The sequence below is a fragment of the Crotalus tigris genome, unplaced genomic scaffold (assembly GCF_016545835.1).
Source record: "Crotalus tigris isolate CLP2741 ecotype Arizona unplaced genomic scaffold, ASM1654583v1 scf7180000024461.2689607, whole genome shotgun sequence".
NCBI classification, from domain to species: Eukaryota; Metazoa; Chordata; class Lepidosauria; order Squamata; family Viperidae; genus Crotalus; species Crotalus tigris.
Window position 1 is genome coordinate 2,486,531 of NW_024100631.1, and position 18,120 is coordinate 2,504,650.

The 18,120-nt window shown below is 41.9% G+C and overlaps 1 protein-coding gene across 2 annotated transcripts; it reads right to left on the reverse strand.

The window, feature by feature from the left end:
• Positions 1-725: 725 nt before the first annotated feature.
• Positions 726-17,477, reverse strand: UBE2L3 (ubiquitin conjugating enzyme E2 L3). Of its 2 annotated transcripts, XM_039332346.1 has the most exons (5): positions 17,326-17,477; positions 7,896-7,991; positions 6,857-6,961; positions 4,015-4,201; positions 726-2,877 (listed from the first exon to the last, which is right to left on the reverse strand). In XM_039332346.1, the coding sequence occupies exons 1-5, from the start codon at positions 17,350-17,352 to the stop codon at positions 2,723-2,725; spliced, it is 570 nt and encodes a 189-aa protein (XP_039188280.1). In that variant the 5' UTR covers positions 17,353-17,477; the 3' UTR covers positions 726-2,722. The 2 variants fall into 2 exon arrangements, with proteins under 2 accessions (XP_039188280.1, XP_039188281.1); XM_039332347.1 differs by lacking the exon at positions 6,857-6,961 and having other exon boundaries at positions 17,326-17,471.
• Between the last annotated feature and the right edge of the window lie 643 nt (positions 17,478-18,120).

Sequence of the window (18,120 nt, forward strand, 5' to 3'; positions counted from 1 at the left end):
TTATGACTTCATGGACTTAGCTGACTTGGGAATTCTGGGAGTTGAAGTCCATGAGTCATAAAAGAGCTGAGGTTGCCTACCCCTGGCCCAGGAGATTACATTTTGGTTGCCAGGAAAAATAATAAGGGCACTCTGTAGATCAGTAATGGTTATAGCTGAAAATGGAGGAAACAGGCATTATTTGCACAAATGCAGCAGACATTTATGGGTTGAATGCAAGAGTCTGACCCTACAGGGGAAAAGTTAGTAGATTGTTACATTCCATGTGGTTCAAATTAACCAAGATAAGAAGGAGATTCTGAATGTCAGCCCCTTAAATTCATCCAAATTTTTGCATTCTCTGCTCCAAGAGCATCTGTCGACATGTACCGGAGATATTTGCAATTTAAAAAAGAAAGATTGACTCCCTCCCCCCCCCCCCGGCTATCAAAGTAAAAAGAGTACAGAGTTGCATATGGAACAACTTAAAACAAAATAAAAATTTAAAAAAACCACGCTCTTTTTCATGTCATGCAATGCAGGATTTTACATACACTTCAGTTTGACAGGTAAAATTTGGCATTTTTTTTTGGTTTATTTTTGAATCTGAGTGAGCGTGAATGAAACAAAGTCAGTTCCAACTTTCTGCAAATGAAGACACAAAAGTTGTGGAGATTTTGGTAATAAGACAGTGCTGGTCACCAAGCCTACACACACAATTAAGGAAATGCAAAGTGTCCATTAAGTTTTTTTTTTTTAAACTTTTAATCGCCTACCAAAGAATGTGTCTAAGAACACTTAAAACAGATGTTTCATACCCCAACTGATAAAGGGAAAAAAAACTGCCTTTTTTTTTCTTCTACTTTTTGAACAGAGGTACTTGGCTGTCAATCTTGTACAGTTTAAAATCAAAAGCTGGAGTGGAGAAGATGGAAGGGGGTACGCAAAAATAATTAAAACCCTGAAATGCTATTTCTACTGCTCTCCAAACATACATTCGTCCCTAAAGATGGCAAAGACCGAACAAGGATTCCAGATTCCTGAAAAATTAAAAGCTGAGCGAGCTATGAAAACGAAGACATGCAAAACAGAATGATGCCTACTTTTTTTGTTTTTCTTCACTGCGGGGTTTTTTTTTCACAGAAACGGGCTGAAATGCTCACTTAAAGCCAGGCATTTTAAAAACTGAGCAGCTGGGGGGGGGGGGAGTCATTGTGTCATGTAACCAAGTTGCATTTTGCCCACCCTAAAACGCAACACTACATTAAACAGGGTAGTTCAGATCTCCGAGGAAAAGAACTTTACCCCCTTAACTTGGAGCAGGGGGTAGCTGGGTTGAATCAACGCTCTCCTGCATCAATATTAATTCTGTGGACAGGTCATTTTTTTTTTTTGGGGTGGACAGGTCATTTTTTTACGGAGAAAGGCCACTGCTCAATTTCACGATGGGTGGGTTATTGCTTAATGGAAATTGTTTACGTTTTGGACGAAGTATCGAGCAAACCAATCTATTATTAAGAGAAAATAAGCTTTGTCATTTGCACAGGGAGAGGTTAAGTCGAAGAGATTTTGTGACTAGGTTTTTTTCGCTTTTCAGAACTAAGTTTTCAAGGATTTCTCCAGTTACGTTTCTCAGCTTGGAAGCGTACAGGACAGGGAGGTGGGTTTGACTGGTTGGTAGATTAATTCTGCTTTGGTACTTCTTGGTCCCATACTTGAAATTCTTGCAAATGGACTGGAGTCCTTCTTTATTCTAGGTAGTCTGCATAGATACTAAAGAATAAAAGCAAAGAGTATTTTTTTAAAAAAAAAAAGGGGGGGGGAGAGAGAGAGAAAATTACACTCCACTATTCCTTTGCTATAAAGAGTATTTGGTGCCAAAAATTTCCTCCTCCTAAACAGAACATAAGCAAATGTGGTACAATTCATTCATGCACACAAATCTTGGAGTTCCCCATTTAATAAAACATTATTGTAACAACTTCAGCCAGATTTACAAAAAGATCAGGGTTCGGTTCTGGTGTACGTGTGGCAGATTTGTTACGTGACAAAACTGAAGTTGAGAGAAACTTGGACCCATGTCCACGGAACACAGTGCAACTTTTAAGACACGGAAAAGGGAAAACAAACAGCTCATTTTTCCCCCCCAAATGTCTTTCTGTTTTTTTTTTCCTTTTGGGCTAAGAAATTAAGCAGGTGTGGTTTTGCTTTCTTTTGTCTTGGGGGGGGGGAGAGGGAGGGAGGAGGGAATGATAAGGGGCAACCCCAAAAATGGGGGAGAAAAAAATGAGAATTGCAAAGGAAAATTAAGAAATAACAGCCACGACCTTCTGAATTTTAAGGGCAAGTTATAAGACTTTTTTTGGTTTTTTTTTTCTGATAAATTGTGACGAGGAGAAAGAAAAAGAAAAAAAAAAGAAACAGCATTCTTTAAAGTACATTAAAGCAGTGATTTTAAACAAAGAAAGCAGAACTAGAACATCTTAAATTTTTAATCCTTTCTTTACAGATTACCTAGACCACGTTTGATTAAGAAACGGTAGAAAGTTAGTTAACAGCCACAAGTTAACACCGAGAGGTGACACTTGTCAATTTCCATAGAGAGTCCTGCTTTTGTGGGTGTGTCTGAAATGCATTCTTCAGCTCTTCTATCACACATTGCTGACATCAACTCGGTCAGGTGTTGGTTTTTTGTTGTTGTTGTTTTGTTTTTTTGTTGTGTTGTTTTTGTTTTTTGTTTTTTTTAGTCCACTGGTCGTTTTTCACCATATTTCTTTGTAAACTCTTCAGCATTCTTACAGAATTTTTTACGGTCCTTAGAATACTCTTCGGCTAAGTCAGCTCGAAGGGGGTGTTCGGGTTGGGGGTCGTTCACCAGTGCTATGAGGGACTGGATTACTGTCGGAAGAAAAAGGGGGGGGGAAAAGGGAAGGAAGAAAGAGAGGGAAAGAAGGAAGGAAGGAGAAAAAGAGAGATCAGTGTGGTTGTGGAAGAGACCGCCGATTCGCTAAGGACAGATCCCAAGGCTGTGGATTCATTGATTGGTCTAGATTATCCAATTTATTTGCCACCTGTCTGGCAGTCCAGGCGATTCTGAGCAGATGGACCTCAAATCCTTGGGAATGGTAGTACTTAAGTCCTCCAGACCTGTTTTCCAAATTCTATTTTTTAATGAAAGAGGAACGGGGAAAGTTTGCAATGCATGTATTGAACACACGACCGAAAAGCCCATCGTGTAAGCGATCGTGTTTAAATCTGAATTGAATGCCCACCGGAAATGAAAGCGTTCGCACTAATTGCTGCTTTTTAGGCTCTGGGTCAACTTTCTCCTTAAAGATTGAGTGCAGCCTACAAGCCAAGCTTTGGCCACGGCTGGCTAAATAAACCACAATTGACTGGGTTTGATGGGACGTGCTAAAAGCAACATGGGACAGCTACGTTACATCCGGAGCCGTTACATGTGACAATCATCACTGGTTTATTTGATTAACCGGGTCAGCCACCGTACCGGTGGTATATTCAGATTTATGAATGGAGGGACTGCTCGGTGTGTGCAAAATAATGGGTGTGTAAAGCTTTTCCTTTCCTGAAACAAAGAGAGAAACTCTTCTGAGACCACACTCAAGTACACGTGCAAATAAAGACTGCTGGATGAGGAAAATCAAGCTCCTTTTGGATTATTAGAGTGGCTGAAAGAGGACTAAACCACCTTACAGCCACCTAGCTGGGGTTTTATTCAAGAGATGGGATGAGTAAGATTGATCGTACAAGCCTTGAATATTAGACAAATCGTTTTCGGATGTCGCTGCCCGGAAATCTCTCTCTCCTTTTTGTTTTTATCCTTTGCAATCAATTTAAATTTTAAACTAAGATAGGGAGGGAAGAACGAGAAAAACCAAGAACTCCTTCGCGCTCAAAGAGGATCCCATGAAAGATTTAGATGGCCCAGCATGCTTCTGCTCGGAGATCCAGGATGGAGAGCCCCTTCCCAAAGTGAGATTTAGTATGGCAAATCAACTGCTGGCGGTCTCTTACCTTGATCAGTTTTAGTGGCCGGTTTCCAGTTTTCAGCACTGATTACTGGCAGACAAACCTGTCCCTTTTCATCAATGTTAGGATGGTAGATCTTTGTTTTAAAGGTGATCTTGGGAGGTTTGAATGGGTACTCTGCAGGGAAGTTGATTTCAATTCTGAACGCACCCTTGTCGTATGGAGGATTGTCCTACGGAGAGCAACACAGAAGGTATGAAAAGCAGCCCCAGGCAGGAAGAGAATGAACTCAGAGGAAAGCTGAACGGAGAGGAGGAAGAAGGGCTGGATATGCAGGCAGTCCTCGGCTTGTAACCGTTCTTTTAGTGGCCGTTTGAGGTTACAACATCACTGAAAATGCACAACCGTTTATCACACGACCTTTGAAGCATCCCCATGGTCACGTGATCAAGCTTCAGATGCTCGGCAACTGGCGTGTACTTATGACAGTTGTAACGTCCCGGGGGTCACGTGATCCCTTCTGACCAGCCAAGTCAACGGGGAAGCCAGCTTCACGCAAACGTTGCGAGAAAGGTTGTAAAATGGGGCACAAGTCACTTAACCAATGTTTCGTTTAGCGACGTACGTTTTGGGCTCAGCTGTGGTTGTAAGTCAAGGATTACCTGTAGGAGATCCATCGCTTAAAAATAAAGTTTTTAAACATTCTTTTAAAAGGGTGCTTGCAGTGCCTTAGGAGAATAGGTTGAGAATGAAGGAAACAGAAAAACAAGAGACAAACTTTGGTGGGTTTGTGTTACTATTAGTGGTATGTTTTTAGACCTAAATCTAGTCTTTTCAAAACCATCCTCATTGGCTCTTAAGTCTCTCTTCCCTGCTTCCCCCCCCCCCCATTTTTAGCAATGTGACTCACTTTATTATTATTTTTTAAAAAACTGATTTTTTTAAAAACGCACAGATTGCAATCTTTATCAGCAGGACCCAGTTTGTTTGATGCAATCTCCTGAAAAGATGGGAGGGTGGGTGTCTTAACTCTGGGCTTTTTTATATTGTTTCTCTTGTTTTTATTGTTGTCTATTTTGTTTTGTTCTTGGGTGGTAAGAGTTCTGGCTTTGAGATGGGTGCCTGTACAACTATTTTAAATAAAATAAAAGCTTGTCTGTGCTACGTTTTCCCCACAAAGGAGTGTTCACACCCATGCGGATTGAATACGATTTACAGAATTGTTTTACAGAAGACAGAACGATTATGAATGCACCGATAAAAGCTGCAGGAAGGATTATCTTGTAATTGTAGCATTTGGGCACAACAGTTGAAGACTATTAATCTTTCAGCAGTGACTTGTTAAAAAGAAATGAAAGCCACCCACAACAGAACTGCAAGATACAACTGGACAATTTTTTTTTTTTTAAAAAAAGTACCTCTATTCAAAGATATGTTTAGTGTATGAATGGAGAATATTCTCTCCTGCATTCTGGGAGTGTAACACATTCAAGATTTGGGGTGTGCGGGGGTAAGCCTGGGGGAATGGAGATAAATGTGTTTGTGTGGAAAAAAGAGACAGGAAATATATCCTTCAGAATTATTATTATTATTTAATATATTGTAAAAAGTGATGGCTATTGCTGGTCTACGACCGTAATAAAGTTTATTATTATTATTATCCTTCAGAATAAATTACTCACTCACGGACACAACTTTTGAAGACAGGCAGTCCTTGACTTACGACAACTTGAGGCCAGTACTTGGGTCGCTAAGTGAAACATTAATAAGTGAATTTGTCCCAGTTCATGACCTTTCTTGCCACAATTGTTAAGTGGATCACTACAGCTGTTAAACTAGTCAAACTGTTGTTAAGTGAAACTGGCTACCCCCCCACTGACTTCACTTGTCAGACGGTCGCAAAAGGGGATCACGTGACACCCCCCCCCCGGGGACGCTGCAACTGTCACAAAGACGAGTCAGTTGCCAAGCGTCTGAATTTGGATCACGTGACCTGGGGATGCTACGACGGCCGTTAAGTGTGAAAACTGGTCATAAGCCGCTTCTTCCAGTGCCGTGGTAACTTGGAACGGTCACTAAATGAACTCCTGGAAGTCAGGGGCTACCTTTATTTAGGAGTTAAAAGAGGGTCCAGGTTTGGTGCATTGAAAGTGGTCCTTAGATGACACCCAAGATTGCAGGTGAGACTGGACAGCCCTTTGTCTGAAATGGGATAGGGTTTCCTGCCTGAGCAGGGGGTTGGACTAGATGACCGCCAAGGTCCCTTCCAACTTTACTATTATTATTATTATACCCCCTGCCCTCAGGTGCCTTTTGAGTTCCACCTGAAGGGCAAAGATCAAATCTTTCAGTTGCTCACGGATGGTCTCTTGGTTCAACACCAAGAAGGTTGTGTGCTGCGATGTGTGACGTAGATTAGGAGTTTCAGTTTATCTTTCTTTGTCCTAGGGGCCTCCTATTAGTATCATGTTGCCCCTCCAGCCTCACAGCCTTGATTTGTACTCTGACAAAACCACTCTGGCCTTTATCAGAAAGAAATCAAAGCCTTTATTAAATAAAATAATAATAATAAAAAACTCTTAGGGAGTGAAAGGAGCCAGAGCTGAGAGTTCTGTTTTTTTCCTATCAAATAACAGCTTGAAACTTTGCTCACTTATTTGAAATTTCCTTCTTTGTTTTAACAGCACTGGAATTTGATCGGGTCGCTTGCTTGCAAGGAGGCAAGAAAAAAAAAAAGGAACTCCACGACAACTGTGGCTGTCACTTCTCCCAAGAGACACAAAGCTTGAAATAAATAAGGGCTTTAAATTTATAGGGGGCAGGTCTTGAGGCCTGGAAATTAGCTATCCGGCCATGCAGCCAGTCCTCATGTCCACGGGGCTTTTACCATTTGGAAAAGCGACTCTCGGGGGCCATCAAGGAAGTCACTTTTGAAACCAAGAATTACAAGTTGGTAGTCCTCAACGTACGGCCGCCATTGAGCCCACATTTTCTGTTGGTAAACGAAACAGTTTGTTAAGTGGCTGGTGCTGCATTTTATGATCTTTTTTGTTGTTAAGTGAATTACTGCAAGTATTAAAGGAGTCATACGGTCATTAAGTGAAAAGGTTACAAAGGGTGATCATAAATACATGCCAATTGCCGAGGGGCCAAATTCTGATCACGTGATGCGGTAACGGCCCTAAGTCATTTTTCGGGGGTGCTGTCACTTTAAAATGGCCACTAAATGAATGGCTGTAAGTCAAGGACTACCTCAAGAGAGCATTTCCTGTTCCTGCCCAAAACCTGTGGGATGTGAGGGGCAGATATAAATCAAATTCTGTGCTAGGGAATGAAATCTAAATTTTCTTGACATAAATTGTACGTAGGTTCTGTGTAGGTTTCACATACCTACATTATTACACTGAAAGCTGGGATTCTCAGAGAGTGCTAGAAATAAAACCACATCACAGTCTCCTTAGTTGCTATTTTGGCTGGCTATTCCAAGGCCCACTTTGAAGTTTGTAAGAGTTATGGTGTGCTTTTCCTCACTTTCATTTTTCCTTCGCATCCATTTTTTTTCCCCTTTGCTTTTGTGTCTGGTGAACTGCACAATAATGGGACTTCCTTTGGGACGGTTTTTTTTAAATTTTTCTAACCACTGCACAATTATTTAGAGGTTTAAGGGCTTTATAAATTATAAATACTATTTTTACGCAGAGATGGAGGGCAGCTAATTGAATTATTTGGGTGGCATTCCTCCGAAACCTGCATGGAAATATATATATATATATATATATATATATGTATTTTTCTTAACTCTGGAAAATCCATAGATTTGCCTCCACCAGTTCTGCAAGGACCAACGTTAAATGTTTCAGGCTATTTAGGAAAATGAAGAGCCCTGGTGCATTTGAACAATTACAAGAGGTTTCTTTCACACTCACGGGAACGATAAGCCCTTGCCAAGTCAATAAGTTAGCTTCATCAACTTGGATATTACGGAAGTTCTTCATTCCACATTTGCGGATTTCTTCAAGCTCCTACACGCCAAGCAGAGCAGAAAAGAAAAAAAAAAATCATATTAAACCACATCAGCCAAAACAATCGGTTGTAATATTCAGGAAAACATGCATGTTGTTTTTAACTTTCATGCTGTCTGAGTTGAAATCCAACAGTCTCACAGTTGATCTTCTCCCCTTTTTCTTCCTTTTGTTATATTATAATTTTAGTACAAAGAGATAATGGGGGGGGGGAAATAGCTAAAATTGGGAACAACTTGGAAAAGGCACCATTCCTGTTTGACTTTCACAGAGAATTCAGACTTAATACCAGCCAGCATTCTGGCGCGATGTTATACAGTTAGTCCTCCACATATGACTACAATTATGTTGTTAAGCAAGACATTTAAGTGAGTTTTGTCCAGTTTTACGACTGTTCTTGCCCCATTTGTGAATCACTGCAAGTGTTAAATTAGTAGTGCGGTTGTTAAGAGAGTCTGGCTCCCCCCCCTTGACTTTGCTCGTCAGACGGTCGCAAAAGGGGATCACGTGACCCTGGGGACACTGCAACCGTCATAAGTACATGCCAGTTGCAAAGCCTCTGAATTTTGACCATGGGGGGTGGGGCGAAATGGTCGTAAATGTGAAAAATGGCTGCGAGTCACTTTTTTCAGCGCCGTCGTAACTTTGAACCGTCACTAAATGAACTGTTGTAAGTTGAGGACTTGCTGCAGTTACTATCCACACACAAGCAGTAGACTTCAGCCCCTTATCCCGGAAGAGAGAGGAACGCTCCACAATTTAATAAGTCTCAAAAAAAAACCAACCCTCCTGACAGATATTTCCCCAAAATAAAATAAAATAAAATATATATAGACAACCCCACCGAGGCAGAAAATCCTGCTATTGTTCTATTATTATTCTATTATTATTCTATTATTATTCTATTATTATTCTATTACTATTCTATTCTATTCTATTCCTATTCTCCAGAGCATCTGAAGACAGACAAAAATAACAGATGGAAGCTGATCAAGGTGAGAAGCAACCTGGAATTAAGGAGAAACTTCCTGACAATGAGGACAATTAACCAGTGGAACTTCTTGCCTCCAGAAATCGTGGGCGCTCCATCACTGGAGGTTTTTGAGAAGAGACTGGACAGTCCCTTGTCTGAGATGGTAAAGGTTCTCCTGCTTGAGCAAGGGGCTGGACTAGAAGACCTCCAAGGACCCTTCCAGCTCTATTCTATTCTACCTTCAAGGACCCTTCCAACTCTGTTATTCAGATTATATTATTTTCCATCACATATCGCATTGAATAGCCTGAAAGGAGCAGCAGATAGAAAGATAGTACCATTCCCTACAATTGCAGGCAACGTAAAGCCAGTCAACTTGGCCGTAACTACAAACGAAAAAAACATTTTAAACAGGAGGAAAAAAATAGAGGAAATTCACCCAAATAGAGTTATGACCTTATCTAGTAAAAAAAAACCCTCTCCTTATAGATTCAGCAAATTAGCATGTGACAGCCCTCACATCCTAAGAAAAAGGAGAGAAAGAAACCCATAGCTCGGGGGAAGAAAGACTGGTTTTTTGTTTTGTTTTTTCAAATTGAGATCAGCACTCCTATCCCAATATTGATATAGCTAGCAAAGGCTCAACAGAGTAACAAAAGCTTGAAAAGGAAACGTCAAGAATAACACACAAAGAAGATGTTGATTGTTGTTGATTACTCGGTTACAAAGATAACTACTTTGCCTAGGACACACATTCAAACAGATGGATGTCCCTGATGACACGTACATGGATCAACAAAACCCCTTGCAAAACGTTGGTTTCCACAGGTTAGTGGCTGGTGCCACAATAGTTTGTGTTACATTGGGGCACTCTCTCACAGTCCCTCTCTCTCGCCCCAACATGCTTCACGAAGTTGGGAGGAGGAAGGTGTGTGCTGGATATGTTCACCCCCTTGAGTTATTTGTAAACAAATAAAAATAAATAAAAATAAATCTTTGTTCACTCCCAGCAAGTAATTAAAGTCACTCCAACACACAAGGATAAAGGTAGGATGATAGACTGTGATATGGCCAATAATGGAACTGCCAATCGGTAATAAATTTTAATGCAACAGAAGCATAAATGGAAGGCATGATATCAAATTTAGGAGAATCACCCCTTTTTTTATCAGAGCAACTCCATCCGAGATGGACTTTCCAACTGACAATTCTAACCTTCAAAGTGGTCTTCAGGTCAAGAGAAGATCATTTACAATATAAACATATAAACAAACTTACTCTGTATAAACCTGAGCATTAATTTATTCTATTTGTAAGGTTAAAAAAAGACCAGAGCAACCAATAAAATGTCAGTTAAATCAATAAACTTGAATTAGTCTATGCTGTTGAGAACAGGACAAGATGAGAACTTATCAAGGAGAGAAGCAACCCAGAACTAAGGAGAAATTTCCTGACAATGAGAACAATTAGTCAGCGGAACAGCTTGCCTCAAGTTGTGGGTGCTCCAACACTGGAGAATTTTAAGAAGAGACTGCACAGCCATTTGTCTGAAATGGTATAGGGTCTCCTGCTTGAGCAGGGGGTTGGACTAGGTGACCTCCAAGGTCCCTTCCAATTCTTATTCTCTAATTCTGTTTTAAGCGTGGGTCACAAACATCACCATCGTGAATTCATGATTTGGTGAAGCCAAATCTTCAGATCTGGCTGGAGCAGGAGGCACCCACAAAATACATATAGTAATATGGATATAATTAGGTATGGCTATTAATTTTACTACTAACAAGAATAGAAATTTCTCATGAGGGATTGGACATACAGCGTACAAATCTTGGTTTGGTTTCATGGGTGTGTGCCTGATGCATTCAGCTTATGCAGGAGGTCAGCCGAGTAAATGTTTGACAATTCAGTTGTGCAGGCAAACACTAATAAACCAGCTTGCTGCTTCCTCGTCTTTAAGGCAGAATTTCAAAGCCAAACTAGAGTAACCCTTTAGCCAAACTAGAGTAACCCTTTCAAACCATCTGGAATGCTCCAAATTCAAGAAGTGAAAAAACAAAAACAAAACAGAGATCTTAAAACTTAGTCACTAGGCTAAGTTCAGCAATCAGGAATTTCCCAAGGAGCTGGTGGCATCACCCTGGCAGTATTAAAGACGATGTCGTAATACGTTGCTCGCAAAGCTTTAGGAGTGTGTCACCGTTTACTGATCATATCCAGCGTTCCATACCTTGCACTTTTTTCTGTACAAGTTTACACAGAGTTTCATCAAAACACAAGCCAATTATCTTGCTTCTTTTAGAAACTGAAATAAAAAAGAAAATGCCACAGGATAGTCATATATCACAAGACTCATGAGAGAAGCTGTGACCTTGGCTGGGGATGAATTCTCCCAGAATGACTGTCACAAGAAATCTCTCCTGAGTCACGGTTAAGCACCCATTGGGCTCTTCCCACTAGTGATGACTGTGATCAGGAATAAACCAGCATTATATCAGACTCTTACCTTTTTGTGGCTCTAAAGGCAACAACCATTAGCCACCTTCAAACCCTGGGGCATCTCTGACAGTCCTCACCTTATAACAGCTCGGTGACCGTTCCAAGTTACAAGGGCACTGAAAGAAAAGTGACTTAGGACCGTCTTGCACCCTTACAACTGTTGCCTGCGTCCCCTAAGGTCATGTGATCAAAATTCAGATGCTTAGCAACTGGCGTGTACTTACGACGGTTGCAGTGTCCTGGAGTCATGTCAACCACCCCAATTTGTGACCGTCTGACAAGCCAAGCCAATGGGAAAGCCGGATTGACTGAACAACCGTGTTATTAACTTAACTTACGCAGTGATTCGCTTCACCACCCTGCAGGAAAAGTCACAAAACAGGGCAAAACCCACTCAGCAGCTGCCTTGCTTAGCCATGGAAACGTGGTCGTAAGCCGAGGATTACCTGCATGGTGTGTCAAAGAGTTTTTCCCGTTTTAATCCAGCACTAGAAATGCAAATCCTTATAAGAAAGAACCTTAACGTCGATCATTTAAAACCTCTGGGAGGCATCTGAGTTTCCTCTTTATTGTCCTTTTGCGAGGGGAAGGATTTTATTCATGTAGGGTTTTTTTTTTTTTTGAAATGGAAACAGATTTTGACTGCTGTGACGCCAAAAAGGGCTGATTGCTCATGTTTCTTTTTTTTTTAAAAAAAAAAAAACAAGGTTACATTTTATGTTGTTGACTGTATTAAATAACAATTTTAAAAAAAAACAGAATAAAAGCTCAAAATACAGTCACTTGGTTTGTCATCGATTTCTAACACTGAAGCAGGCATAAGGATTTCAGAGAGCAGTTGTTAAAATGCAAACGAATGACCTCAGCACCAGGTAACATCAATTTCCTAGCTCCAGTGTTCCTGTTAGGAAAATTAAATAAGTGCAATCTTTAGGAAACATTGCCTGCACTCTCTAAAGGATGCTTCTCTTATTATTTGGAATGCTTTTTACGGATTTCTGCCCTCCGTTTCGATATGGAAAAGTTTTAAAAATATTTTGCCTTTGGATGTGGCATGGACTGGGAATTTCTGATCACACGGATTACTGGTAGATTGCACAGCCTGCTTCATTCCTGGTTGACTAACCACGATATCTAGGCTTATATGTCTGCTAGAGTGTCTCCCATCTGCAATTCCTGCCAAAAAGAGGCTGGCTTTTAATAACAAGGTTAAGGAACTTCTACTTTATCATTAATTCCATCACTTTCTGTTCTCCATATACAAAGTGAGCTCAAAATCACCCATAAGAATAACTATTTCAGAGCGTGCTTCTTTCAAAAAGAGAAATATTTCAAGTTAAGTACATCATTTAAGTAGGGAATTGGGAATAACCTCTAACTCTGGATTTACTGGGTAATTCTGGCTGGTAACCTTCTCTCGGCCCACTGTGATCTTACAGTGTTGCCACTGTGAGGCTAAAATGATGAGTAATAATGCAGGTAACGTGAGATATAAATGTGATAAAAGTAAATAAAACTTCATTTAGGCATCTGTATGTAAATGAGTGTGGGTGGGGGAAAGGATAAGCTGCAGAATTACCATTCTGAATGTATCTTCACTTTATGAGAGGATCCCAAACTTTTATAGCACACATTCTTCTTTGTGGCATTAAAAAAAAAAAACCCATCACAAGTTCAAGAACAGGAATACAAGCCAGGTCTGTATTAAAACAGGTCCCTATAAAGTGAGCCAAGGATTCAGAAACATCCCAGAGGTTTTGATCATCCTGTAAACTCTGTCTGAAATTAATATTAACGTAAGACAGGCTTAAATTACAGAACTAATGAGCAATCAGCTCTTTAATATCCTGTGCTACTGGAGGACGCAAAGATTAAAGGGAGGGTTTAAAAAACAAACAAAAACCCTCCATTCAATTAGTCTACAATTCACAGATATTATTAAATCGACAATTGCACCAAAAGAAGGCCAGAGAGGAACACTCCTTCACTTAGCTCACAGAATTTTAATATTCAGTTTCATTTTCAGTTAGATAAATACAACAGGGGGCTGCTTCCTTTGTGCTAGCAAAAGAAAAAAGAAAAGATACGCCTGCAATAAACGAGGCAACACAAACTCAGTTAATAAATGAACCTACAAACTGTATTACATTAACATCCAAAACCTAGTTACTCAGTGTGTGGGGGGGTCTACTATCCTATGTTATAGGACTATAGGTTATTGGGGGGGGGTCCCATATCCTCTGATATTCTGTGAGATAAGCAAACAATGTTTGATTTGTTTATGCCTCTGTATCCCACCGTTATTATTTTTATAAACAGCTCAAGGCAGCAAGCATAACTCCTTCTGCCGCCAAGTGAGACAGTTGTTAAGTCAGCATTGCCCCATTTTATGACCTTTCCTGCCACAGATGTTAAGTGAATCACTGCAGTTATTAAATTATGACGGTTGTTAAATTAATCTGGCTTCCCCATTGACTTGGCTTGTCGGAAAAGGGGATCACATGATCCCAGGGCACTGCAACCGTCATAAATGTGAGTCAGTTGCCAAGCATTCGAATCCTGATCACACGAAACGGGGATGCTACAACAGTAGTAAATATGAAAAACAGTCATAAATAATTTTTTTTTCAGGCCGTTGTAACTTCGAGCAGTCACTAAACTGTTGTAAGTTGAGGACTACCTGTATTAACTATAAACATGCAAGTGAATAAAGTGTTAAAAACAGAAAGAGCCAAACTCCTTAAGGAAATTACTACTTTTGCTACTAACTGTAAGGATATGACTTTGACATACGCGTGTCTAAACAAGCAATTACAATAAAGTACAGAGTACATGACAAAATTAATAATATCGACTATTATTTGCAAAATCAGATTTCCCTTTCTCCAAGTTTACAGAAGCACCAACCAGGACCACTCTGTAAGTGGATGAATATGGGAGAAATGTTCAATCTCAGGCAGGATCTGGAGAATTATATCCAATTAGTGACATCATTACTTAAAGTCCAAGTATTTCTTGAATTCTTCTAACTAAATCTTGTTCATGGAGTTTAAAACGTTAAGAGGTTTATCCCAAATCTAAAATCGTATGTAAAAATATATTAAGAAAGAGAGATTTAAGCCTTCTACAACAAAAAGGTCAATCAAAGTGTGGTAGCCAACTTCACAACTCTCTTGTTACGATGCAATGCTAGCAAAAGCGTTACCTGAAATATATATATATATATATTTGTATATACCTATTAACAGCAAGGAATATACGATAAAAAGTTTGTTTGAAGAGCAACTTCTAATCTAGATATTTTAAGAGCCATGAACAAAATTTACAATACAGCAACAGCTTGGTTGCAAAGTATCTTCCCATTTCCCAAACCTCACACGCTAGACAGGATGAAGTTAGAAAGTGAAAACAGAAAGTAGATAGCCTGCTATAAAAAGAATGAAAAAGAAACTGCATCTCAAATTCATTTAGGTGATGCCTAAGCAAATTTCTTCCTACCTTACTGACATTGACAGGGTTTACGCTGTTGTTGTGTTATCTGGAAATAAACCTCACTGGATTATTTAACACAAATGTGTACAGATTTTAACATGTGTAAATCCCATTCACCGCAGTGTAGTGTTATGTCTATATGACTTGCAGTTCTTCCCTGCCAGCTTATTATTTTTAAGATCCAAATGGACCACTTTGTTGCCTCTATTCTGCCAAATCTGTTCTTATGAATTTTCCACTTTACACAATCCAGGATAAACGCAATCTTTTTACACTGTTTTCCTGTGGCTGAACAAAGCAACTTCAGGGACCTGAAAGTTTTAGGATGCCCACATTACATAAATTAAGACCAAGCACAATAGCATTAAGCAGGGCAGTTAAGGATACATTCCCATAACAAGTTAATTGTACATAGCCTTAACCTTAGTTTAGGAGACTTTTGGGGGGGGGGTGTGATTTAGCATGCTGTGTGAAGCAGACGATTTGCTTATGGTGTAATTCCATTTATTATCTGATCCTAGAAAATAGATTATTTAAATTTAAGAAAAGCTTTGAGGAGCTGAGGATGGGGGAAGGTGACCCCCCCACACTCATCCCATACAGAGACTGTGTTTTTGTAAACAGACTTCAGCTGACATCTAAATTTGGGGATGCTTTCTCACAACGTGCTAAATAAACTGTTTTAATTTTAACCCAGATTTCTGTTTCTGGGTGGTTCAGCAAGATCCATCAGATGCAGCAGTACATTGATTTGTTCACTACCTTGTAAAAGTCTCCAAGGGGAGGGGGGAATCTATAATCAAGCCAGGCATTGAAGAAAGAGACCTTTAATCAATTTATCAACCCCCTTTATTATTAGAGTCAGAAAAAGACCTTAACCCAGAAACCCTTAAAGTACTCCAGCAAACCAGGAGTCCTTCTTGAGCTTGTGTTGTTTTCTTGTAGACTTTTTGTTACCCAACTAGGAAGCATCATCACTGCTAAAGGGGTGTGGGGTTTGCAAATGTGGTGGTGGAGGGACGACTGTGGAGTCCTTGGTGCTCTCTGAGATTTGTTTCCTTGCAGATGTTTTGTTAGTCAACTAGGTAATCCCACAATCTTCCTTTTCCTCTCCTCCTCCTCCTCTCAGCAAACCCCTCTCCCTGCTAGCCCTGATGATGTTACCTAGTTTGGGTAATGAAACGTCTGCAAGAAAACAAACAAGCTCAGAGAGTACCTAGGACCCCATAGTCAGTCAGTCCTTCCTTCCTTCCTTCCTTCATCCCTCCCTCCCCTACACAAATCTCACTCTCTCTTAGCACTGATGATGTTACCTAGTTTGGGTTATGAAATGTCTGCAAGAAAACAAGTAAACTCAGAGAGCACCTAGGATCTCATAGTCCTTCCTTCCTTCCTTCCTTCCCTCCCTCCCTCCCTCCCCTCCATAAATTCCACTCCCTTCTAGCACTGATGATGTTACCTAATTGGGTAATGAAACGTCTCCATAAGCTCGGAGGGCACCAAGGACCCCTCAGTTAGTCAGTGGCCTTTCCTTCCATCCATTGACTAGTTTCTCCCTCCATGAATCAGAGCCTTGGATAAAAATCCCTCCTTCCTTCCTTCTCTCCACAAACCCCCACTCCCTTCTGGCCCTGAGGACGTTACCCCATTGGGCCATGAAACGTCAGACAACCACATCAACCAGAGGATCTCCTGGTGGTTCCCTTTCCCCTCCCCACAGAGGGAGGGAGGGAAGCCCCTTCAAGCAACTGGAGCCCAGGAAGGACCTTCGGGCTGTGTGTCCCGGGTGTGTGTGAGGGCTGGGGAGAGGCAGCTTCCCCCTCGATCCGCGGCGCCCCCACTTCGCCCAGAGCCGCTTTCGTAACGTCAGAAGGCGCCGCCGCCCATCCGAAGCCGCGGGGGGGGGGAAAGAGGAAGAGGAGGGCAGGAGTGAGGAGACGCCCCTCCCTCCCTTTCTCTCCCCCCCGCCCCATTTCTGCCCCCTCCTCTTGGCTGAGGTGCCCCCCCGCCCCGCTTTGCTTAGTCACCCGGCGGGACCCCCCCCCAGCCGCCGCCGGGTACGAAGCGCAGGCCGCCCCCCCTCCCCCGCTTAGGCGGCGGGACCCCCCCCCGGCCATCGAGGCGGCGCGACCCCGGCAGGGGCGGCGGCGCGCTCGGGCCTGCTCGCCTCCCCCCCTCAGGCACCGGCGGGGCGGAAGCGCGGCCCCGGCACCGGCGCGGCCCCGAGGGCGAGCCGGGCCCGAAAGCGAGGAGGAGCCCGCCGCCCTCCGGCCCGCCCGCTCGGCTGCCCGCCCGCTCGCCCACCCACCCCGGCCGGCCCGCGCCCCGCCCGCCCGCCCACGGCCCTGCCCGGCGGCCCGGCCTGGATGTTACCTTCATCAGCCTCCTGCTGGCCGCCATCTTGGATCTGCTGCCGCTGCCCCACAATGCATCGCGGCGGCGGCGGCGCTTCCTGGAAGGCCGGGCGGGCGGGCGCGAGAAGCGGGGTGCTGGCCAGCGCGGGGCGAGTCTGCTGGGAGGGCTGTCGGGAGGGCGGAAATCAGAGGAGGAGGAGGAGGGTGAGGAAGAAGAAGAAGAAAGAAAGGGAGGAGGAAGAGGGTGGAGGAGAAGAAAAAGGAAGAGGAAGAAGGTGAAGAAGCAAGGGAGGAGGAAGAGGCCGGTGGTGGAGGAGGAAGGTGAAGAAGAAGAAGAAGAAGAAGAAGAAGAAGAAGAAGAAGAAGAAGAAGAAGAAGAAGAAGAAGAAGAAGAAGAAGAAGAAGAAGAAGAAGAAGAAGAAGAAAGAGAGGAGAAAGAGGGTGGAGGAGAAGAAAAGGAGGAAGAAGAGGGTGGAGAAGAAAAAGGAAGAGGTAATGAAAAGGAAGAATGTAGAGAATGATGAGAAAGAAAATAAAGATGAAAGTGAAATTATTGATTCAATTATTCCTCCAGTATTTTAAAAGTGAACTGTTGTTTTCCAGTCTTCTGAAACTGGTGCCTTTTCCCTGTTGGCTTTCTGATTGCGTTAGATTTGATTTGATTTGGTGCCCTCATCTGATTATATCTCCAATTAATTTAGAACATTTTTTAAAAAGTGCATTTGATCAGCCCTGTAAAACTAAACCCCAAAAGCAGGCATATTCTCCTTTGCGTGATGGACTGAGGCTGTTTTTTAAAATAACAAATTGCCTA